This window comes from Gordionus sp. m RMFG-2023, chromosome 2 (assembly GCF_954871325.1).
Source record: "Gordionus sp. m RMFG-2023 chromosome 2, tfGorSpeb1-WG-v2, whole genome shotgun sequence".
NCBI lineage: Eukaryota > Metazoa > Nematomorpha > Gordioida > Chordodea > Parachordodidae > Gordionus > Gordionus sp. m RMFG-2023.
In genome coordinates, this window is record NC_088776.1 from 32,822,200 (window position 1) to 32,847,950 (window position 25,751).

The 25,751-nt window shown below is 26.5% G+C and overlaps 2 protein-coding genes and 1 long non-coding RNA gene across 5 annotated transcripts; 2 read left to right on the forward strand and 1 right to left on the reverse strand.

The window, feature by feature from the left end:
• Positions 1–386: 386 nt before the first annotated feature.
• Positions 387–1,665, forward strand: LOC135924797 (proteasome assembly chaperone 1-like). Of its 3 annotated transcripts, none has more exons than XM_065459908.1 (7): positions 387–613; positions 653–750; positions 797–894; positions 934–1,053; positions 1,098–1,308; positions 1,352–1,485; positions 1,536–1,665. In XM_065459908.1, exons 1-7 carry the CDS (start codon positions 528–530, stop codon positions 1,617–1,619), a joined length of 831 nt encoding a protein of 276 aa, XP_065315980.1. In that variant the 5' UTR covers positions 387–527; the 3' UTR covers positions 1,620–1,665. The 3 variants fall into 3 exon arrangements, with proteins under 3 accessions (XP_065315980.1, XP_065315981.1, XP_065315982.1); XM_065459909.1 differs by having other exon boundaries at positions 1,098–1,293; XM_065459910.1 differs by lacking the exon at positions 1,352–1,485 and having other exon boundaries at positions 1,098–1,293; positions 1,536–1,654.
• A 3,698-nt stretch (positions 1,666–5,363) lies between these two features.
• LOC135924267 (uncharacterized) lies at positions 5,364–8,363 on the reverse strand. The gene is made up of 5 exons (XM_065459320.1): positions 8,278–8,363; positions 8,049–8,227; positions 7,024–7,106; positions 6,048–6,961; positions 5,364–5,739 (listed from the first exon to the last, which is right to left on the reverse strand). Exons 1-5 carry the CDS (start codon positions 8,361–8,363, stop codon positions 5,364–5,366), a joined length of 1,638 nt encoding a protein of 545 aa, XP_065315392.1.
• A 1,589-nt stretch (positions 8,364–9,952) lies between these two features.
• LOC135925270 (uncharacterized) lies at positions 9,953–10,483 on the forward strand. Its single transcript, XR_010571598.1, has 3 exons — positions 9,953–10,090; positions 10,137–10,374; positions 10,416–10,483. It is a non-coding gene; the product is annotated as an uncharacterized LOC135925270 (long non-coding RNA).
• The last annotated feature ends 15,268 nt before the right edge of the window (positions 10,484–25,751 follow it).

Below are 25,751 nucleotides of genomic sequence, written 5' to 3' on the forward strand. Positions count from 1 at the left end.
CACAGAAAAAAATGCAAACTGTTCCTACCCCCCCCCCTCCTCCACGCTCATATACACACTGTAGTTTATTTGATAAATTGGGTAACTGTCTAAGTTGGAAAAAAATCTTGAGTCCCAACGGTGCCCTCAAGTATGACTGTGAATATGAAAGAAAAATTTTAATATAGTAAAGTATTACAGGAATATCATTTATAAAAAAGTAACATAATTTTGAAATAATTTACTATAAATTCACCTCATATTACACACATACTTTCTATAATATTTTTCAAAGGCTAATTCAATTTACAGTTAGATAGAATTACAAAAATTTGTTTTATACTCTTTAATATTTGAAAATTAATTATGAAAATATTACACTTATTCTCTTCATCTATAAAATTATTTATAAATTTTTTAACTTTTTTAAATATGAATTAACATTTTATTCTATTCTATGTATATAAATTTTATTATATGTTATATTTCATATAATATTAATTATCTCAACTATTTATAAATCGGTTTGATATTGAAATGGCCTAATCATGACGACCTTATTTTGGGGAGATATCAATTTTCCTTCTTCAAGGGCTGTTGACGATTATGAAGATGAAAGTGAAGAGGAAAAGGAGTAAATTATGAGTTTAAATTCCTTATATGATTTATTTAGGATTCAATTTACTGTGGATATGAATTCACATCATCAAAATATCTTTAAGTCAATCCATGCAAAAAGATTTATTTTCGCAATTGGATCAAACGCAATCGGTATTATTTTATGACAATCATATTAGTAATTATTATATATTATTAGCTTTTACTAAAGCATATATCTTACAAAAGTTTAAACATGAAAAAATAGGTTCATTGTCAATGCATGTTAAACATTTCAAGGAAGATAAAAATAATACAGTTTATTATATTATTTGACTAACCTACTAATAATTTTAGAACAATACATTTGTGGGACGAGACTGTTTTTTGTATCATATAAATGAAGGATATTCCACAATAATTTGTCATTTTGACTCAAATTTAAATACTGAATTTCAACAAGATTTTGTTAAATATGTAAAAAAATAATTACCATATATAATATAGGTTGCGTTTTTCAGATGTTTGGATTACTTGGTCAAAATACACCACCTTTGTTTATAATATTAACAAATGTTCATATATCAAACCTAAAAATTGATAAAATACCTATACCAAATCCACCTTGTCTGAGGTTTCTTAAAACAGATGTCAATGAGAAGGATGAAAAGAAATTTAATTGTATTCCTTATTTGGAACAACCTAATATAATATCTGGTATGCCTGCTTCGAGTATTAGCATAATATTATATATGTATTTTATTTAATGATTGAGTTATGACATATTGTCAAATTCACAAACTAACTGGATATCTATACTTGGTTTATTCTGAAACATTTATTACTGACATTGTCACAGTTAATGCATTTCTATCTGTTTTGAATACTCAAGAATTAAAAGATTTCATTGTAAATAAAATGTCAAATTCATTCATATATTACATATTATTTTTAAATAGACTATAAATGGAGAAAATATTAAAACCCAAAAGTATCTAGAAAATATTATACAATCAAAAACAAATACATCTTTGTTTATTTGAATATTATAATTTTATATGTAATATTTGTATGTCAGAATTAATATAATATGTATATTATCAATTTTCTTTCAAGTTAAATGCTAAAAAAATAAAAGCAATACTCATAACTATACCAGAAAAACTTATCAAGTTGATTTATGGTTGTCATGATTAAATCAATTTCAATATTTTAAACATAGACATGGAACAGAACTTGTAAAAATATGGAATACCAAAGAAACTAGAACTTATTTCAGGAATATTTTAGGGGACAGTTCTGGATTCCAATAAATAATGATTTTAATATAGTCTTTTTTATATTAAATATTGGATTGACACTGATATTTTTAGCATTTTGGAAATTAGTGAGGTCATGGTCTTTGTTCTGGACTGGGCTATGGTCTTTTAAAAATCACTCCAGACTATAGCCCTATATACAAATACCAGCCCAAGCTTGACCTTTTTTTTGGTATATTAAAAATATTTCTATTTAATTCTTGTTTTATATAATTTTTTTATTTTATAAACAATTTTATAATAATAAAAGGAACTAAAATACAATTATTTGCTGTAATGTTTAAAAAAATAGAAATGTTAAAAAAAACCTTTCGCACTCTAGTTGTGGGTACTATCTACAATGGGCAGGTTTTAGTCAAAAAGCCTCATTGTTTTGAATTTTTATAGCCAACCTGCTATAATTATTTTTTGATTTTATATCCCATTGATTTATCTATAAATTTTGTTTAACCCACCTGCCTGCCTAATTTAAATATTTTAATAGCTGGTTTTTGGTCCTTTATTTATTTAAATGCATTTTAAATTAAACTTATAATAAGCAAGATTATGAAAAACAACTATTATTTTTAATAAATTAAAGTTGTTCTGCTTATTTTTCCTGAAAAATATTAAAAATTTATCTGCCCACACCCACCCACCTTTTTATTTTAAAAATATTATTATACAGCCCATATTGTAAATATTTAAATAAAAACATCCATGCTGCCAAAGTATAGGGGGGCTATAACCCCATCCATTACAGACCTCTAGTAGGTGTAACAGAGCAACACTATGTTTTCCTCATTCTCATCAAACTGTTTGTGGGAAATTTATATGAAAAACTCTTTACACATTTGTGGGCAAGCTGCACATACTTGAATGTTAGTGTTGTTAATTGGTTCAATTTAGGTCAATTTTTTAAAATAGCCAGATAAAAATCTTAGCCAAAATAAATATTATGTAAGCCTCGAAATTTGGCAAATGAGGGCCAAACCCATCTACCACCTATGAACAAAATTTCCAGGCTCCCATAATATTATTTTGGCTAAAATTTTAATCCGGATTTTTAACAACACTTTTGTACACATAACTGTTCAATACGATTTGGGCCAATTCATACAAGATGGGATTTTATATTTTATTGGATTCCAAGTGTTCTAGCAAATTTTTTGAATATAAATGATCCGCTCGAAAAATTTTTATAGTTGATAGAATTGATTATTATTATAAAAGAAAATAAAAAGAACTTTAGATGAATTAAAAAAATAATTATAGAAATAAATAGGAAATTTATATATATGTTTAGGAAAGTTCCAGAATACACGTCTCGTTCCATAAATTTTGCTCAAAGTTCAGTTTCATGTCCATGATATGAACACATTATTTTGCATTGCTATATTTTAAGATTACAAAAAAAATATATATACTTAGGTTGTTGTACAATATTTTTAATGTAAAAATTAAGTGGCCTAAATCATGTTTTTAAATTTTCTGCAATATTAATTTATATTTTTATAATTATAATAAGAAATAGGTAGTTATATTCAAAATGGGTAGTATGCAAATAATTTGGTAGGAATTATAAACATAAAAAAATTAGGATCAATTAACGGGCCACACAATGGTATAAGTTTCGAAATTGATCCTCAAGCCGTTCCGCCAGCCTAAATAATTCTGCCAACTTCACGTTTTTAAAACGGTTATAACTCGGTTATGGTTAATGATACGGATATGCGGTTTGGAGATTATTAACGTACATAATGAATAATACATAATTTCCAAGTTTCAGAACATTATCCTTTTTATTTTCGGTTTTAGCAAAGTGTCAACACTTTCTTATTTTGCACATAACTCAGTAACGTTTTATTCCGCTGATTTCCGGAAAGAGGATCAATTAACGGGCTACACAATGGTATAAGTTTCGGGTTCCTCAAAAGCATAGAGAATTCAATTAAAGTTTATTAAATTATAAATGCTATGTTTGAAAAAAGTTAGTAATTACGTCAAAATTGAACAACAAAAGATGGGAGGATGTATTTCAGAGGAGCACCTTACCAAATGACATAACAAAATATTTAAATCTTAAAGTAACGAGTTTGATTTGCATAATTTAGCAAGCTTTTAGGGTAATTAGTTTAGTTTATAATTTATTGTATTACTTTTTTTTATTATTAATAGTTTCACTTTTTATTTAAATATCTCAATTGAGGGAGAGAATATACTTAAAACAGATATTCTACTTTGGTAAAAAGGACAAGAAAAAGATTTATCAAAGCTATATAGATTAGCTAATATTGGTAATTCCAGCAACTAGTGTTTCTTCTGAACGGAATATGCAATGCATTGCTGGATGGTTTTTAGATAAAAGATGAACTTGTTTAAACCCAGTAAATGTGGATTTGTTATTATATTTGCATTTATAAATATTAATTTATATTTTTTTTCATAAACATTTTATTAAATCAAAAAAATTTTCATTCGTTTTTTTAAATTGAATACTATTTTATGCTTAATATAGAAATTTCCTAAATTATAAAAATACTTTGTAGGGATTTAGCGCTGAAACTGAATAATATTTTTTTAAATTAAAAGAATTAGCATATTTAGCTAGCGTGAGTAATTTTTTTTATAAATAATGGATATGGGGGAGGGGGTAAAAAATTTTTGTAGGTGGGCTATTTTTTTAAATATTGGGTGGGTTTGTGGTCTAAAAGCTCGCTCATTGCAAACCTCTAGTCGCGACAATACCTATCGTTCTCGCAACTGATCAGCAGAATCAAACATATATGAATGAAAAGAACTTCTTGACTATCATACCTTTCTGCTAGTCTGTAATGGTTTCGTTCTGTATAAAACTGGTTATGAATCTCTGAAATCTCATATCCTACCTTTTAAATTGTTATTCATATCTTGTAACTTTTCTGTCTCATTGCGAGGATTCGGTCTTGGCCAGTCGAATCTCTTGCCTAATCAACTTTGCAGGACTTCAACTAGTAACATTGTTCGCCCATACGATATGTCTCCGGGACATCTCTTAATCCTGTATAGCTCCGTTCATCAACTTGGTCATACCTAGACCTGTGCGCCGATGTCTCAATTGACGGCGGCGGTTTTTTTTAAATTTTTTATCGGCGTTCGGCGGCGCGCCGATTTCGCCGCCGCCTACTAAATTGGCGGCGGTGGCGCCATATTTATTTAAAAAATTTTTTTAAATAAATTTAATTTATAAATCAATGTATTACATTTTTTTTATAATTTGGAGCTCTTTTCTAACACATTGTTAACATAATTTATTTTTTAAATTATTTCCTGTCTCACTTCAATTTAAATTCATGTATTTTCTCATTCTCAGAAATAGACTAAGGAATTGCATTTTCACTCAGATCAGAGTCACATAAACAACACATATTAGTAATATTCTATTGATTTTTATTATAACAAATATATATTTGGAATGCAAACAAAATATTAAGTAAGAAATATAATAAATCAGAATTCAGATTTAGCTAAATTATAATTATCATGAATTAATAGAATTTTATCAAGATTGGTGGGACATAAAGAAGTCCTTTTTGCATTGAGTATTAATCCAGCAATGGAAAAAATTATTTCGCTGGGTGTACTGGTTGCAGGTATACAAAGAACCTTCCTAGCTAAGTTAGCCAGCATAGGAAGTTCCAGTTGCTTTTTCTTCCAAAAGGTAAATGCATCCTCTTCTGGGATATTATTTTGGCTTAGCAAAATATGGCATTCTTGTTCTAAATTACTTATATTGTTATAATCACTGCCTGGAATGCAATGTTTACGAGCTATTTTGGCGATATAAGAACTGGAAGTCTCTCCATTATCTTCAACTTGGATTTCACTTTATGCATTTTTATCATTTTCTAAAAGTTTTAAATGTCTTGTTAAAAATTGCAATGATGTAGTAGAATTTGAATTTAAATATTCTGACACAATTTTCAGATTTTGAAATCTGGGATCAAGGAGAGTCGCTAATATCTAATGTTAAAAATATAATTTTATTAATAAAAATATAAAATAACTTGAAGTTCAGTAATAGGAAACTTATGGTCAAGCTTTTTTTGCATATTTTCTTTTAAACAAATAATATCTGAGGAATCAGATATATTGATCTGTATGTGGGTTTCTATTACACTGAGAAATAATAACCCTAGATTTATAGTCGATCCCTTTTGGGAGGAAAGAAATTCCACCGACTCTCGGAATGGAATTAATACGGCATAAAGCTCGTCAATCATATCCCATTCATTATTAAAAAGTTTTAAACATTGTTTTCCTATTTTATTCAAAACATTATTAATAGGATTTTTGTTCACGCTACGAACACTTTCTAGCATTATTAATATGCTGTGCCAGCGGGTAGGGCAATTTAATTTTAACGTTTTTGTATTATATAGATTGGTTGGTGTAATGACATTTCTATTATCCGCTTCGTTATCAAAATGGTCATCAAGGTATGGATCAGAATCATCAATATCCAAGATATGACCTGTCTCATAAATTGACTGGAGACATTTACGATGCTCATCTTCAATTTCACATTCCAAATCAGCTACTCGATATCTGAGGGCTGAAATAATTTCTCTAATTTTTTTAAGGAGATTATCAATTCTGGCAACTTTTTTTATGCCATCAACTGTAACCAAATTATGTAGTCCATGGCCTAAGCATAAATGATGCTCATAATCCCCCAATCTGACGCTTCTTTTGACATTTGCCCCTGCATCAGTTACCATTTGTATTATTTTGGCTTTTAAATGAAACTCCTCTTCGATACCATCAATCTCCGATAATATGGTTTCCCCAGTATGCTTTTGAGTCACATTTCGGGTTGCCAGGGTAAAATATTTTAAATCAAAATTTTCATCTAAATGATGAAGACTAAATGTAATATAATATCGCCGCTTGAAATGATCGGTCCATAAATCAAAAGTAATGGAACAGAATTTTGGACCAGCATCAATCAGGTTTAAAACATGTGCCTTTATAGAACAATAAACATCATCAAGTGCTCCCCGACTAATAGTTGTCCTATTAGGCAATTCTGATGAGGAATCAATTATCTTATATTTCCATTTTTTTACGCAATTTATTTTTTAATAATCATTTTATTTAAATTTTAAACCTTTAGAAAGTCTGTCATCCCATTATTGCTTATAAAATCAAATGGCAATAAATCTAAGCAGCACATCAAAACATAATTTCGCCCTATTAGAAAAAAGATATTTAAAAAAGAGAAACAAATAAAAAATTTGATTTAGTTTTGAACTTTCAAAATAAAGTTATACATAATTTAATAAAATACATTTTTAGTTTATTCATTAAAAAGATCTCAAAATAGAGCTGACAATAAACAAACTAAAAATTTAGTTGTTTTAAAGTTTTACATAATTATTTTAATAAATTTAAATTATACATTAATTTTATGCATTAAAAGTATCTCAAAATAGAGCTGACAATTAACAAACTAAAAAATTAGTTGTTTTAAAGTTTTACATAATTATTTTAATAAATTATATATTAAGTTTGTATATTAAAAAGTTCTCAAAATAAAGCTGACAATAAACAAACTAAAAATTTAATTGTTTTAAAGTTTTACATAATTATTTTAATAAATTTAAATTATATATTAAGTTCATACATTAAAAGGATCTCAAAGTAGAGCTGACAATAAACAAACTAAAAATTTAGTTGTTTTAAAGTTTTACATAATTATTTTAATAAATTTAAATTATGCATTAAAAGGATCTCAAAATAGAGCTGACAATAAACAAACTAAAAATTTAGTTGTTTTAAAGTTTTACATAATTATTTTAATAAATTGTATATTAAGTTTATACATTAAAAAGATCCCAAAATAGAGCTGAAGTTTTACATAATTATTTTATTAATTTAAATTATACATAAGTTTATGCATTGGATCTCAAAATAGAGGTGACAATAAACAAACTAAAAATTTAGTTGTTAAAAGTTTTACATAATTATTTTAATAAATTATATATTAAGTTTGTACATTAAAAAGTTCTCAAAATAAGAGCTGACAAAACAAACTAAAAAATTTAGTTGTTTTGAACAAATAGAGCTTAATAAAATTAATTTAACAAACCAGTTAAAAATTTAAAATGAATATTAATAAACATTAATACTAACCTAAGAGCCATTTTTTATCTTTTATATTCTTGCTACATGTTGGCGTTGGCATTATAAACATTTTTAGAGTTTGAATGGATTTATTATTATTAGTTTTTTCTGATATTTTATGCACATTAATTAGGTGACGAGAAAGGTTACTCGTACTTATATTTTTGCTATAACATTTGATATCATAACTAAAATATAAATTATATATAAATATAAGCCTAAAATTAAAATAAATTACTGTGAAAATGGATTATTTTTATCAGAATCTTCCTCATCTTTTTTCTCCAATTTTAAACAAGGTTCACAATAAATAAAATCAGGCATTATCGTGCTTTTCTTATACTTCCACACATAACTTGATTTTTGATTAGTAGAGAGAGTTGTTATTTCATAATTGTATATAGGGTGGTTTAAAACGCGCAAATCCATAAAAATAATTAATATAGCCGAAATGAATATGGTGTATGAATGAATGTAAATGATATACACTATTCTATTATATAAAGCAATAGAATACAATTCATGTTTTATTATATTAATGTTAATATTCAAATTTAAATAATAATAATTTAATATATAAATATAATTATCAACATTCTAAATATTATACACGCCGCGCCGCCGCCATAAGAAAAATCGACGGCTAGCCGGCTCACGCCGCTGATCTCAATCGGCGGCTGTTCCGGCGTGAATAAAATTGCCGGCGGCGCACAGGTCTAGTCATACCTAATATGAGTAATTTTTGATTAGCAAGACAACTGGTCTCATGTTATGAATTGTAGAATTTCATGTTAATTTAGCTAAACATTTATCGTGAATGTTTATTACCGCGAAACCCAATAGAGAAAAACAATACTGCGATTATTGCTAATGATTATTTTATTTCCAAATATTTATTTTTAAAACCATATAAATTGAATAATATTTTAAAAAAATGCGTTGAAACATCAATTCAATGACAGAGATTTTAATATTAACAATTTTTATAATGAGTAATGAACTGGGAGAGATTTCTGAGTTTAGCCGATATTTATTGTCTGATTTTATTTATTTATTAATTCAACAATCAGTTATGCCTCACTAAGAAAATTACAAGCTAAATAAAAACTATAACATCTTACCTTAGACTGTATATTTAGGTCATTCGATTTAAAATCAATTACATCTATAGTATTTGTTTTCATATTATTTTGTGTTAAATCAGTAGTGTTTGTAAGGGGGAAAGTGGGCGCAGGGGCTCGAGCCCCCTTACAAATTAGAATAGCCCCCTGAAGCAAATAAAATATTTTTTAATGGAATCTTAACCCCTTGAACTAAAAATAAATTTTTTTGATTGCCCCCTGAACTCTTTTATAATTCTATTAAGTAATATATAGATTTATTTTATTATTTAAAAATTAATTAGACTGTCTAATTATTTATTAAATGAATACTATTTTATATATTAGATTAGATTAATACATATAAATTATATTTTCACTATGTCAGCTTGCAATCAAATTTGTGTTAAAAATAGAATATCAATATCACTCACATATTAATTTAGCATTAACAGTTGACGCTTAATTGACTATTATTATTTAAATTATCATATAACCCTAATTAAATAAATACAATCATTTATTAATTGAAAACTAAAAAAATTAATTTTATAATTAGCCGAGTTCAAAATGACAAATCTACTGTATATTTATTTTTAAATTTTATCATCATACCTTCTCCTAAAAATATTTTCTAGGTCCATATAAGTATAAGAGATTTCTTTATAAAAATAAGTAATTAGACATATAGTTTATAATCCTCTATTATATACAGTTGTTTATAAAATATTAGATAAAATGCCACTTTTATAGACGTATTTGACGGTTATCTATTATAATAATCCTCAAAAAACGTCAATCAAATTTAGCCAATAGTTTTCTTTTAAAACATATTTGTACAATAAAAATGATTATAGCGTAATCGGTCCAATAGTAATCCTTACCAAGCTCAGCATTCATACACTTACCATTCATTCACCACATATCAAAGCAATGGTATCCAGCAACCAAGTATAATTTTTTCAGTTCTTATATATAATAATATTATTTTTATTAGATTCTTCAACAAAACCCAACTACCAATATAAGAAAAAACAAACCAAGTTAAAAAGCAGAATAAGCAAAATGCATTGTTACCATCATTCCAGAGGTATGTGATGCTATATGGAAAACTTTAAAATATATTCATATGCCAGTTCTAACTAGAGAACATTGGGAGGATATATTAATATATTTTTAGATTGCACAAAAATATTTTGACCTGGCTAATTAGATGGTAAGCACTTTATATCAAAGTAAATTTTTAAAATTAATGAATAATTTTTAATTATTTTAGAGTTAGAAAAACCAATATCAAACACCTTAAAAAACTATGAAACCTTATCCTATGAAAAATACCAGTCCAGAAGCAAAACATTATAAGTTAAGTAGTGATTGAATGCACATTTGGCATAACTACTGATAAGTTTGCCATTAATTCTAAACTAAATCTATAAAGTGCTCAGTTGAAAATGCCTGTTAAATATATTATTGATTATGAAAAAATTGAATAAACACCTATAATATTATACCTATTCCTGAAAATTTAGGGATCAGTAGAACTTTAAATGCATCAAGTACCAATTCAAGAGGAATAAGATATTTATTTAAAGACTATTTTAATTCTTGAATTTATGTATAAATTTAACATTTGATATCATTATATATTAAACTAGCTGATAGCCCATCAAGATTAATGGGGAATAATTTTCTCCTTTATTCAATGATTAATAATTAGAAATTTTCCTATTTAATGGGATCTTATTCAGAAATTTATATTTATTAAGATGAGGGGTTATTTTAAAATTTTTCTAAAATTGCAAATAAATGAATAAAAATTTAGTTCAAATGATTTTTTATTGTGCACATAAATTAAAATTACTAATGATGGGCTAAATATAATTAGCACTGCCTAACCTACTATTGACTCTTAACCAAGTTCAAGAATCTATGAGTCATAAGTATGGATTCTTCCTTGTATCTGACTATTTAAATTTTTAATTTTTATAGGTAAATTTTAACTATATAGATGAATAACAATAAAAAATACAAATTCTCTTTCACCTAATAATCTTATCCTTTCAATAAAAAAGGTAACCTTATTTTTCATATTCTTTTTAATTTTATATTCATTTTTAATACAAAAATTTTCATGACTCAGTTATATATTTTTCATTTTATCAGACTTTAGATTTTTATAAGTAAATTTATACCCTATTTTTTTGTGACATAATAATTTACTATGTTATTTATATATTAAGTTATCTATATTATTTTATATAGATAAGAATAACAATAAATTCTCATATACCTAGGAATCCTATCTTTAAAAAAAATATGATATTATTTTTTATATGTTTATTTTAAGATAAGTCAATTTAAATTATATCTCACAACAGAGAAAGGATCAAATTCAATAATATAAAATTTACATCTATTATTCTATTCATACAAAATAATTTAATTACTCATTTGCTTTCAACTATTCTTTTGTAAGAAGTTAAATTTAAAAAAATTAATATTTTAAATAGCAATAAATAATAATTAAACAAAAAAGTTAAATTTAAAAAAATTAATATTTTAAATAGCAATAAATAATAATTAAACAAAATATAAAACCTTTTTAGAAATGAGAATAGTTGGAGGCAAATGAATAATATAATCATTTTGTTTGTATAGATGTAAATTTTATATTTTTAAATTTGATCCTTTCTCTGTCTCTGTTAGATTTAATTGAAATGGACTTATCCTAAAATAAATAGAAAATAAGATTGGATTCCTAGGTATATTGCTTATCTATATAAAATAATATAGATAATTTAAAAAATATATAAATAACATAGTAAATTAATATGTTACGCAAAATTAGGGTATAAATTTACTCATAAAAATCTAGTCTGAAAAATATATACTTGAGACTCAAATTTTTATATTTATTAAGGGTCAATGATAGGTTTGATGGTGCTTAATAGGAAAAATTAATTATTACAGATCCTTTATTGGTGGGGATAATTGAAATAGACTTATAAAATAAATGAAAAAATAATTTAGTAAATAAAGTTACCTCTTTTATTGAAAGGATAGGATTATTAGGTAAAAGAGAATTTGTATTTTTAATTGTTATTCACCTATATAGTTAAAATTTTATAAAAATTTAAAATCTAAATAGTAAGATATAAAGAAAAATCCATTCTCATGACTTATAAATTCTTGGACACTAATGACCAGTATAATACTTACCCCTTTTAGACCCCCAGCTTTATAAATATACAGTTATATGTTTTTAAGATTGGTTATTTAAATTAAAAGGCATTTAATAGCTATTCTATAACACTTTATTATTATAGGATAAATCTGATATGATTCGCGCTTGCTCTAGAAGATTTAGGAAAAAAATTCAAAAGATCTTATTATATAAAGGTAGAAAAACTGGCCAAGATCCAAAATATTCCTCCCCTAAAAGCTATCTCCTGCCTTCACACGGTGGGGAGTAAACAGCAATTCTGACTAACAGGAGCTCTGGTAAATATTGTTAGTATTTAGGGTGCTAATAAGAGATATTGTTTCATTTTTGTAATTTTAAATATAAATTTCTAAATCACATCTCAAATTATAAATCCCCGTCATTCTTGACGGGTGATCAGTGTGATGCTAATATGATATATTTTTTCATTTTTATTCATTTTTGTAATTTAAAATATAAATTTCGAAATCACATCTCATAAAATAGGAAAATTTCTGATTCATCCATCATCAAATAAAGGTAAAATATATTATTCATCAATCATTGAATAAAAAAGACAATTCATCACTCTTAGTCTTAATGGGTTAGAATTGGCCTGAAGGAGGAGGGGTAAAAAGAATTATCGAAAAGAACGAATAAAATTCTCATCCCCGTCATTTTTGACGGGTTATCAACTAGTATAATATATTACAGTTAATATTATAATAAATTTTACTAATAAATGCTTTTGATAATAAATATAATAACAATTTGCATTTAAGTATTTAACGCTATCTATTTAGTTGTAAATAATTTTAAAAATTAAACATTTTATTATTCATCCTACAATAGATGTAATAAATTTGATATCTTTTCTTCTATTTTTTTACATGTTTTTAGGAAATCTATTTATTTTTCTTTTTCGAAAAACAGTTTTGAGTTAAATTTTTATATATTTTTGATATTATTACAAACTACTATTATTTTAAGATATGATATACCAACTAGAGGTGGTGCGACAATATATAAAATCTTAATTGTTTCATCATATGATTCTGGTCCTTATTTTATAGTTAGAAAATATTTCATTTCTAATATGGCATCCTAGCTGAAGAAAGAAAGAAGGAAGACGTCCTCGGAACACTAAAATAAAGAAATATTAAAATGTTCATTTATTTACTTTTTCAATCTACTATTTATATATTTTTTACAAACTTAAATTAGAATATAATATTAAAAAGGTTAAGTTATAAAAATAAAAGGTAAAACTAAAATAAAAATAAATTTGAATAAGTTATTAATTAAATGAATGCGCGATTTGAATAAACAGAATTGAATGAATGTGGGTTACATTATAAACATATACTACTTATTAACCAAAATATATAATTTATTAATTTCTATAATATAACACTTGCCGAGTAAATAACTCTTGGTTTCAATATATTCGCATAATTATATCTTCCAAAGATTTTTAATGTTTTTATATTATCAATTTATTCAACATATAAAATTCTGATATTAGTTTACTTCGAGTGTCATGGCTATTACTGCAAATTAACCAGCATCTATTATTTGTGTTGCTATGTAATTTAAGATTATTACTATAGCTGCTGAGAGCATATTTTAGATAAACAATAATGGTCAACTGTGTAGTCGTTTGTATATCATTTAAAATGGAAGATAATCTTTTAGAAATTCAATATCTCACAATAATTTTCTCGATTACTTATCTAGCTTTCATCATGTCATCTAAAAGGAAGCTCTAACCACCATATAGTTTTATGATTGGTCGTTTATACTCTCTTCTTCAAGAGTTGGTGATTTGGTTTAGGCCTATAAATTTTTCCTTATTAGTCCATTCTATAAAACATTGTCTAAAATGGTAACAGATAGTTTCATGACCTTTTGTCAATGTAAGTTCCTAAGAATTATCTTGCCTTATATCGTTATAAAAACCATTATCAATTGAGGCATTTGTATGAATTAATTAACCTTTTTTATCACTTGTAATTCTTTAGACGCAAAGTTTTTTTAAATCAGCAATCGAAAATATTTTTTTACTGTAATAAATAGATTTTGTATTAAAAAATATTTTTAGAAATACCTTATATTGTTTAAGTAGTTCCAGTGAAAAAAGCTATTGGAAAGTTGAGACTATGTGCTGATTTTCGAGTAACTCTAAACAGGTGGGTTGTTGAAGTTAAATATCCATTGCCCCGAATTGAAGAAATTTTGGCTAGTCTAAAAGGTGCAAAATATTTATCTAAAGTTGATTTTTCGTCAGCTTATTTACAATTATCTTTGAAGGAGGAAATTCAAAAATTATTATAGATAACTACACCTAAAGGATTATTTGCATTTTGTAGGTTACCATTTGGATTAAGTGTGTCAGCACCTATTTTCCAACGTACCATGGCATCTGTTTTTCAGGGGCTAGAAGGTGTATTTTATTATATGGATAATGTGCTGATAACTGGGTTGACGCCAGAACAGCATAATAAACGCCTTGAAGAAGTTTTTAAAAGAATTCGTGATAATGGCTTGAGGGCTAGCAAAGAAAAAATTGTTCGGGGTGTAACTGAAGTAATATATTTAGGTCATCAGATTAATGGGGTTGAAGTGAAATCTCTTTGATAAAATTTTTAAAAATATATTTAATATGAATCAGCCAAGTAACAAAGCTGAAGTACAATCATTTTTGGGCATGGTGAATTATTATCATCGTTTTGTGGAGAATTTTGCAAAAGTGGCATCTCCATTGTACGATTTATTAAAAAAAGGGGTTCATATTGAGTGGAAATTTGAACAACAAAATGCTTAGAAATTTTGAAAATGAATATTGGTGAAGAACCTATTTTATTATGTTTTAATAATGATTTAGAAATAATTTTAGCAGTGGATGCATCCAATAAGAGTGTTGAAGGTGCATTGTTACATATAATTGATGGTTTAGAAAGACCAATTATTTTTTTTCAAGAATTTTTTATGAAGTTGAAACTAGGTATTCTGTTATTAAACAAGAAGCCTTAGCGGTTATTTTTGGGTTAACCAAGTGTCGTGAATATTTGATTGGTAAAAAATTTGTGATTTATACTGATCATAAACCATTGATTCATTTGTTTAAAAAAGATAACAAAGAATTAATGATGTCCCCAAGATTACAACGGTGGTTGTTACTTGTGGGAAGATTTAATGAGGAAATTAAATATCGGCGAGGAAAAGAAAATAATTTGCCTGATGTGCTGTCTAGATTAGGATCGGATTGTGCAGATCCGGAAATAATTGACAATATAATTTTGGATAGGGACGATGCATTAGTGCGTAATTTTTCATATATTTTAAAGGGAGGTTCTACAACTTGAGAATACCTTAAATTAAATATTTTGAAAGACAAAGATTTAAGCTAAGTATTGTGTTTAATGGGAAAAAAAATTTGGAAAAATAAACAAGATTCGTATAAGAAAATACAAAAAGAATTATCAATTGTGGGTGATTATATAATGAGGGGAAATCGTGCTATGATCCCATATAAATTGAGGGATAAGATTTTATGTTTATTACATGCCGGTCATCAAGGCCAAAATAAAATGAAATCATGGGCTTGTGAATATGTTTGGTGGCCTGGTATGAATTTGGAAATTGAAAAAATTACAAATAAATGTGTTCCATGTAATACTTGTGCTGCAATGCCCCGTAAAGAAATGGGAGGTATGGCCAAAGTCAAACCAACCATGGGAGAGGGTTCATATTGATTTTTTTTGACTTGGATAAAAAAAATATTTTTTTTAATTGTGGATTCATATTCTAAGTGGATTGAATATGAAGAAGTTAATGGGTTAACAAACAAAGTTGTTATTAAAATATTAAAAAAATTGTGGTCTAAATTTGGTTTTCCTAAAACCATTGTGTCAGATGGAGGTTTAGCGTTTATAAGTGAGAATTTTAGACATTTTTGTATCTCATTACAAATAAAACAAGTGTTGGCTCCACCATATCATCCTAGCTCTAATGGTCAGGCTAAAAGAATGGTAGCCATAGTGAAAATATGGATTAAAAAAGCCAAAATAGGAAAAAATGAAATTTGGATGGATCAGTTATATTATAATTCTAAAAATAAGGAGGGTTTTACTCCTGTAGAATTATTTTTGGGTCGAAGGACCAGATTACCTTTAGATTTTCTAAATCAAAGGGAAATGTTATTATATTACCCTATGAGAAAAACAATATAAAATTTCCTGTGGGACAAATTTCTAGAATAAGAAGAAGAAATGGGAAAAGGGTTGTATATTAGAAAATGTAGGAAATAAATTGAATTATGTGGAGTTTATAGACGGAATTAAGGGAATCCGGCATAACGATCAATTGAGAATACGTAGATAAAGATCTACTAATTATTCTCACATGGATGTTATTCTAAAATTAATGTTACACTAAAATTGATGTATCATTAGAATTCTTAACAATATTATCGTAATGATTATTACTCAATCTCTCATGATAATTATGGGACATTAAAATGATTGTCTGGTGGACTCCTAGTTATTCTGCTGCTTACTCAACTTATTATGATAATTAGGGAAAACTTAACGTAAATATCTTAATGTGATTAGGAAATGTAATATGATTATAGGAATGTGATTATGTTATTGACTGCTAGTTATTTTGTTAATGATTAATTTTGAAGTTTGATTTACAGTATTCTATGACCAGTTGTTAATATTAGTTTGTGGTTAAAATTTAAAAAAAGTCAAGATAATTAAATTTATAAATGAAAATTGTGGGGTGATAATTAATTATATAAATGAAAAATGTGTGGTAAATATATAAATTTATTGGTTTAAGATAAATTTATTGTTTGAAGTGTGTTGATTAGTAATGAATCTGTTTTTATTAATAAAATTGTTTTTATTATAAAATAAAAATAAAACGTGTTGTGTAAATATATAAATTTATTTGTTGAAGTATGTGGTTTATCAATAAAGCGAATAAAAATGTTTTTATTATAAAAAATAAAACGGTCGATTAAGAAAAGATAAAAGTTTGAAATAAATTTTTATTATGAGATAAAAATGAAACGGTCGATTAAAAAAAGATAAAAGTTTGAAATATGTTTTGAAAATGTATTAAAAAAAAGAAGGGGTATATTTAAAAAAAACAAATTATTATATATTTTTAATATTAGAAGAAAACAAAATTTTTATATTTGTGATCTTTATTTTTTCTTAAAGTTAAAAAAAATTTTTTGTTTGTTAATTAATTATAATAATGATGAACCCAACCGAATTACCCATCATAGATTGCGGGTCATGCTATTTGAAAATCGTAGTTATTCCGAAAATACCGAAACCAGTGAAGGGTTTCGATATGAAGAATAAAATATTTAATATTGGAAGGAAGTGTTTCCGTTGTCAATCTACTGACCACTGGTTGGCCGAATGCAAAGTACCAGCGTATTTATTGAAAAAAACGTGTATATCCAAATTCTACAGTGAAGAATTGGATGATAATAATGAACCCAGCTTTTTGAATAATTACAATTCAAAAATAAAATAAAAAATCAAGTTGGGACTTGTTAATTACAATAAGGTGAATGAAATAGATTCCAAAAGAAAATTTTACGGAAATCGAGTGTGGCCACCACGAACATATCAAGGAACTATTCAGCCGACGTTAAATGGATCAAGCAATAGATTTGTGAATACCATGAAAAGGTCTAACAAAAAGGATGATCCCGATCAAGCAATTGGACCCAATACAGGCTATTCCATGAGACTGGTATGGAAGATCAATGCGTAATTAAAGGTAATATCAAAGAAGGTGTAGAATACACAGATACAGAAATGGAAGAGATAAAATTATTACAGAGTGAGAATGAATAATAGTATATGTGATAATTTAAATATGTTATACATTTATTTCGTTTTACATGTCCTTGCCTTTTAGGGGTGGACAAACATAAAAATAATTAATGAACTTTATAAAAAATCACACTTACATATATATATCACAAAATCAATCAATATATAATTGACATAATTTTACAATAATATTTATCTAATATATATAATCTTCTAATATATATATTCTCCATAATCATAACACGATCGTTTTCGTATCTCCCTAATGTATTTTAAATTTAAGGAGACTATATAGTTTAATGTTAATTTCTCTCTACGAGAATAGAACTCGAGCCTCCCGTTTCAAAGGCATATGCTTTACCGCAAGCACCAACTTGAGTATAAATAAATTTAATATTAATTATATATATTAAAGTTTCACGCGCACCAACTTGAATATAATTAAATTTAAAATATTAATTATATAGATGTTGAAGGGTAATTATTTAGTTTGTGTGTATGGTAAATATACCTTATTAATAAGTTTTATATAAATATTAAAATTTAAGAGTAAAAGAGGTAAAATTGGTGCTATGTATACTGTGAGCATGTATTAGAAATATCAAAATTTAAAAATGTGATGGAAATCGTATTGAATAAAATTTAATATAGAGCTTTAAGATTTTTGAATTTTAAATATGGGTTATAGATTGGTCTGAAATTTTTTTTGCAGACATAGCCAAGCCTGATCAAAAAACTATGTCCCATGCAACTTTCATAAATCAATTAATAGTTGACATTTTTAAAATTTTGCCTGTGTATTGAATGCACTGAATACACACCTAATATTATACATATTTCTGAATATTTAGGGGTAAATAGAACTTTAAATGCATCAAGTACCAATTCAATAGGAATAAGGTAGAACTTTAAATGGCAAGTACCCATTCAATAGTAATAAGAGATTTATTTAAATACCATTTTAATTCTTGAATTTATATATAATTTAGGATTTTATACCATTATATTGGGGTTTCAGAAAAGATAAGAGAGATATGGAAGGGACAAAGCACACTTTGGTAACACAAAACTCTTATCTAGTAAGAATAAATTTTTAGATTATAAATTACAAATACAAATAAATAACATAAATAAAATTACTAAATATATCATTAACATATTTTATAAAAATAATGGAAAATTTTAGAATAACCCCAAGATAAATATAAATTTTTAAATAAACCTCATAAGATAGGAAAATTTTGTATATTTACTCATAACTTCATAATTGTAGAATGTATGTTATTCATAACTTATTATAACATTTTTGTTAAATGTATAACATTTTTGTTTTACTTATAATTAATTTGACTATGATTGAAGTTTACCTCCTATTAATTGTTAACTTAGACATATCTTTTTATTTTTTCTATTGTAATTTAATAACAATTTCTTAAATTTAGTTTTATATTTTGTAAATAAGTAATAAATCATTTGGTTTGTTTAAAATTTAAATTAGGATGAACATATTTTCAAGGTACTAATATGTATTTATGAATTTCATATAAATACCAGGAGCTCACCATTTATATCATATATAATCAGATATTTACCCTTCATTTGATGATAATTTTGAAATTAGATAGATTATCAGACCTATTTTTCTGGATCAAAATAAATTATTTGGGTTTTCCTGGGCTTGGGAAATATTTTTCACCATTAATATGGACTTGGACATAGCTTGAGAAACATTTTTCATAATTATTATAGTCTAAGATTTCTGTAAATTTTTAATTTTAAATATTGGCTAGAAATTGGCCTGAAAATTTCTTTTGAAGACATGGCAGGCAAAGCCTGATCAACCAAGGCCCATGCAACTTCATATTCTGATTGTATTTTTAAATGCATTGTGACTTTTTATATATTTTATTTCAGTCCTCAACTATCAAAATTATTATGGTCTTTTGCGGGTTTGAGAAAACCAAGTGCGAACCTGGCTTGGGAATTTTTTTAATAAGGCATAGGTGTAATATTTAACATAGAATATTTATATGGCCCTCAGGTAAAATCTAATTTAAATATATTTTTATAATAGTATTCACTCTTAGTCTTAATGGGTTGGCCTTGGTTGGGGTGAGCTGGGTTAAAATACACTAGGTTTTTAGAGATTTACCTATCTCCAGGCTTGAAAAAAAAATTTAAATTACTATCGGTTGGCCAGGTTTGAGAAAATTTTTTATATAATTATTATGGGTTGGGCTGGGGAAAAATTTTTCAAAATTATTATGAGCTTGGACGCTTGAGAATTTTTTTTATTATTAATTATAGGTCAGACATTGGCCCAAAACAAATTTTTTTGCATACCTGGGCTTGACCTGATCAAAAAACCAAGGCCCATGAAAATCTGAATTTTGATTGTTTTTTAAAATTCATTATGATTATTTAAATATTTTATTTCAGTTAATACCTACCAAAATTATTATGATCTTTCATTGGGCTTGGAAGAATTTTTCATAACTAATATGGCTTTGGACTTTGCCTGGAAATTTTTTTTAATATTAAATATTAGGTATAAATAATCAGTAATATTTAACAAATAATATTTGTATTATCAAGTAAATGCTTTAAATTTATTATTACTCAAACCATAGCACTTAGTTTTAATGGATTAAACCAGGCCTGAAGGGATGAGGGGGTAAGAAGAATAAAAATTGGATATTATTTTCAAATAACAAGGTAACATGCATAAAAGTAAGAAGAAAATTTTCATTCCCCGTCATTTTTGACGGGCTATCTACTAGTATATATATATATCATTCTACAACAATTTAGTCATTCATGTACCGATATTGTAATACAGGGAACTCAAGATCAAATCAATTATGTTATAAATTTTTTGCAATTGTTTCTAATTAATTATTTATAAATCATGAATCTTTTAATTATTTATACACATTAATTTTGCCACTATTGAAAAATAAAGATTAATAACTATGATCAATTGAGCTATCTAATGATGAGAATAAAAGCAAGGGAAAATTAAAGATGAAAATGAAGGTTGTATAATAGATAATCTTAGTGGTAAATAGGATAATCTCAGGCAATTGTAGTCTGAATCATGGAAAAAGTTTATATTGTTGAAATCACCCAAAACAATTATAAACTGAAATACAAATTATTTATTTATAGAATATCCCTAAATCTATTTTCATAAACAACTATAAATTTATATTATCAAGTGGAATATTTTGAATTTTTTTAAATATAACTTTACAGTATTTTTATTTATTGAAATTCGGCAAGGACACCAGAAAGAGGGCGTACAAAATTTTCTATAGTACTATATATCGGCGAGCCTTACATTATGTAAAAAAATGAATATTTGGCAGGTTTCCATTATAAAAGAAATTGCTATAAAGGCGTGATAAATTTTTTGCTAAAATTTATTCTCTTCAAAGTGTTTGCGGTTTATATTTTTATATAGATTTCATTGTACGTTTTTCGTGATATTACATTCGCGATCAAAGTTTCTCCAAAAGGTGTTTTGCGATAAAAGTTTGCCTGAGTGACCTAATACAAATTGTGGACCGTTGTAGAAATAATTTACCTTAGTACTCCAAATCTGGCTAACCATCTATTCAACCTTCTTATTAATATATCCGCAGTGGTAATCCTCAAACGAGATAACTACACCCATTTTAAATATGATTTAACTAAAATAACCTATAATAAGAATCTAACAATAGCAATAAAGCCTTTTCTCAAGGTACATGGCATACAGTTCACGAGAACTAAAGCACTTAAGCTATTTTAGGCATGAACCTGACAACCAACCGTTACCATTGACATTAGAAATCTACAAGAGCTGTCCGTAGACCCAAGCTCGGGTTCGGACATAAAATCTTTTTATTTTAGGGTCGGGTTGTAAGAAGTGTCCGACCCGATAAATAATAATAAGCCTACATTTTTCATAATGTCAATTAGAATAACATGTCGTTTTTAATTTAATTTTACATAACATCCGTTTACCAAACTATTTTGTTATTATATTTTTGTGTTAATTATTACATACTTTATATGCATCATACTCAATCAGGTTTATTAAAATATATTTGTCTAATATCCATTTTATTAAATAGCTTCAAATTTTCAATCTTAAAAATTGCTTACCAAGTCTTAAATTGGGGAAAAACTTATCAGAACGACTTACCCAATTTAAGTGTTTTGGCTCTTAAGTTCCTGGCTATCCCTGTTTCTTTGGCTAGCGGTAAAAGAGTGCTTTTAGCGACTGGCAGGGCCTTTGAAGATAGGAGGACTTGTTTAAAGTCTGACAAACTTGCTTTTTATATATAATAATTATTCACTATGTGATACTATTTATAATAATATATCTTTATAATATGTTCATTATATCTATAATACACATTATTTTTATATAATCGCAGTAATTCTTAAATTCGGTTGTCAACTTTTTAATTATTTAAACTAAATAAAAGGTAATGTTTCCAATTTAAATAAAATGCAACTTAATATAAATAATTTTTGATAGTTTTTTTGGATATTATATACTATTCACACTCAAATTTTAGATAGTTTTTTGGATATTATAATATTCACACTCAAATTTTAAAAAATTTAGTCGGGTTCTGGTCGGGTTGAAAAAAAATTAAATCGCTTGGCTAAGGCTCGGACAAAATTTTTTTATAATTCGGGCTCGGTCCTCGAAAAAATCACTTTGCACACCTCTAATTGAAATACTATTTTATTGTCACACACCAACAGTATAATCTTAAAACAATTTTATAGCTATCATTCCCGAATGGCCTCGATGAATATTATCTAAGATATTTCATCTAAGCGTTTTCAGAATATCCATTCTGCCATTCCACTCAATGATATCTCCGGTGATCGAAATTGTTTATTGGGCTCACGAATGTTATCAAACTTCCTTCAAATTTTTTGTATTTAAGCTACGTTTGAGTTCCCGATCTTATTTTAAATCTTGTCTTAATTCATTCTCCGACAACATCATACCATCTAAATCAATGAAATGGATATGGTTAGCATATTTAACATCTTTATTTATTTCATCTTCCAGGTAATCGAGATAAAGCATCACATCAGCTATGACATTTTCTTTACGAACCAGTAATATCAAAATCGCATTGAGCCAACCAAGTCCACCTTGTTATATTGGATATTTTAGTGAGATCTTTTTCTCCAAAAAAGTGTTTTAATGGCTCATGATCCGTGATCAAGCGTAATTTTCTCCCATAAATAAAATTGTAATACTTCTCTATTCCAAGCAACAAAGCGCGAGCTTCTTTATCTATTGGACTATGCTTTACCTCCATCAACGTACTGGAATCATAGGTTATTAGTTTGTTTATATCACTAGTTGTAGCCAAAGATTTATATTGTTTATCTTTTAAATTTTTATTTTACAGTTGTACAAAATTTATAGAGGTCATTTGATTGTTTTTATAAATTAAATTTCGCCGTAGTAAATTGTTTTTTATATTTTTACTTTCTCCGTGTTAGAAAATATATCGAGAGAACTTTTAAAGAATAAATATATTATCTTTCAACAATTGATTGAAATGATATGGCACAATACAAATTGGAAATTATAACAAGATCTATAGTTGATACATATTTATCACAATATGATAAATACTTCTAGATAAATAAAATTATAAACGTATAAGTAAAAAGATCAACACCGCTAACTATGATAGGTACGGAGACATATAACACAATCTAATCTACGATCTTCAAATTTCAGGCAATTATAATATTTAATAATTGATCTTTTAAAGAAATATTATCAAGTTTATTAGAAAGGCATAATGGGCGGGCTTTAAAATAATCTTTTTATAAAATACTTATTTATATGTTAAATCATAACTTCATTGTAATCACTATTCCAACTATAATTTTCTATGAAAAAGTATTTATATATTTCAAAAAATAATTTAATTGCTAATTAAATGTGAAAAATAAAATTAATATGATACATATGAGATTAAATAAGATTTGAAGTTTAAATATCAAAATTGAATATATTTATATTATGTCAAAAGAAAAATGATATAAACATGTTTAATAAATTTAAATAAAAATATTTTTTAGACCTATGTGCCGACCAGCGTCAACATAAACGGGGAGGGGTGAAGGGGGAGGGGGGTAGGAACAGTTTGCATCCAATTTTTATTGAAAGGGTAGGAGGTAGGCACCTTTAAGTGGTAGGATAAATTTATTGGAGGGTTATCTATTAAATTTTTAGATGAAATAGACCTTATTGCTGATTATCTACCAATTATATATTTTGCAAACAATCATGGACATCATTTTCCAAATAAAACATTATACAATTCTTTTAATGAAACAGCTCATTTTAAGCCGATTTTGAAAAACGGCTAACTCAATAATTTATTAGGAAAAATATTATACACGCCTTAAGATTTTGCTCATAAATGGCACAAAGGTTTGAATAGAAATCTCGAGGCTTAGACAATATTTTTCTGGCTAAAATATTGAGTTAGCCGTTTTTAAAAATCGACCCAAATCGAGCCGTTTAAACAATATTTAAATGTAATTTAAAAGGGGTAGACAATCTCAGCAAACTCATATTTATACCAAACAATACGCTAGTAATGCACTCATTGTAAATGAGGGGGTTTTCAATTGAATTTATGATCAAAAAATAACTCTTTTATATTCACAATATTTTGATAGTTGGTAGTAGAGCTAAGATAATTTAAATTATTCTTTTTTAAATTTATGAAAGGAGTAACAATATAATTAAAAAGGTGTAATTAATAATAGAAAAACATCGCCGCTGAAGGCCGCGAAAAGGGGAAGAGTAGGCATAGATGAGGGTTTGCATTCAGTGAAAATTTAGTCATGTATACGCTGGTGCCGACAATACTATTGGCAACGGTGCGAGCTTCAAAAATGTAATACGGGGGCGGTGGCGTGCTAATTATTAGCCTCCGTCAACATAAGTGGCCTAAATTGGGCACCATTATAAGTTTAATATTTTTTCTATTACTAATAAATTTTTTAAGAAAAGCAAATAAAATATTCACTAAATATATGGGTATATTTTTAAATTAATTGCATAGAAAACTTATAAATTCAAAATCAATTTTAATTTTATCTTTATCATGTATAAAAATTTTATTTAAATTTTCCGGACATAATGATGATCTATTTTAATACAAGTAAACTCTACAGTTGAAGAATCTCTTCCACTAGGTGTGTTAGTTACCGGTACACAAATAATTTTTTCCAGCTAGCGTGGGTAAATTAGGAAGCTTGATTCTCTTTTCTCTCCAGAAATTTTGAATATTCATATATTATTTTCCGGACATAATGATGATCTATTTGAATACAAAGTAAACTCTACGGTTGAGGAATCTCTTTCACTAGGTTTGTTAGTTACCTGAACACAAATAATCTTTTTCAGCTAGCGTGGGAAGATTAGGAAGCTCGATTCTCTTTTCTCTCCAGAAATTTTGAATATCCATATCTTGTGAATTGCATTTCCCGAGAAGAACATGGCATT

What these genes read in the sequence shown, in the direction of transcription:
- LOC135924797 (XM_065459908.1), top strand. Translation starts at nt 528, where the DNA reads ATGACGACCTTATTTTGGGGAGATATCAATTTTCCTTCTTCAAGGGCT. An exon ending in AATTGGATCAAACGCAATCG is followed by an intron (nt 751 to 796) that starts GTATTATTTTAT and finishes ATATATTATTAG; the next exon opens with CTTTTACTAAAGCATATATC. An exon ending in AACAAGATTTTGTTAAATAT is followed by an intron (nt 1,054 to 1,097) that starts GTAAAAAAATAA and finishes TGCGTTTTTCAG; the next exon opens with ATGTTTGGATTACTTGGTCA.
- LOC135924267 (XM_065459320.1), bottom strand. Translation starts at nt 8,363, where the DNA reads ATGCCTGATTTTATTTATTGTGAACCTTGTTTAAAATTGGAGAAAAAA. An exon ending in AAAAATAATCCATTTTCACA is followed by an intron (nt 8,228 to 8,277) that starts GTAATTTATTTT and finishes TTTATATTTTAG; the next exon opens with TTATGATATCAAATGTTATA. An exon ending in GGATCGACTATAAATCTAGG is followed by an intron (nt 5,740 to 6,047) that starts GTTATTATTTCT and finishes AAATGCATAAAG; the next exon opens with TGAAATCCAAGTTGAAGATA.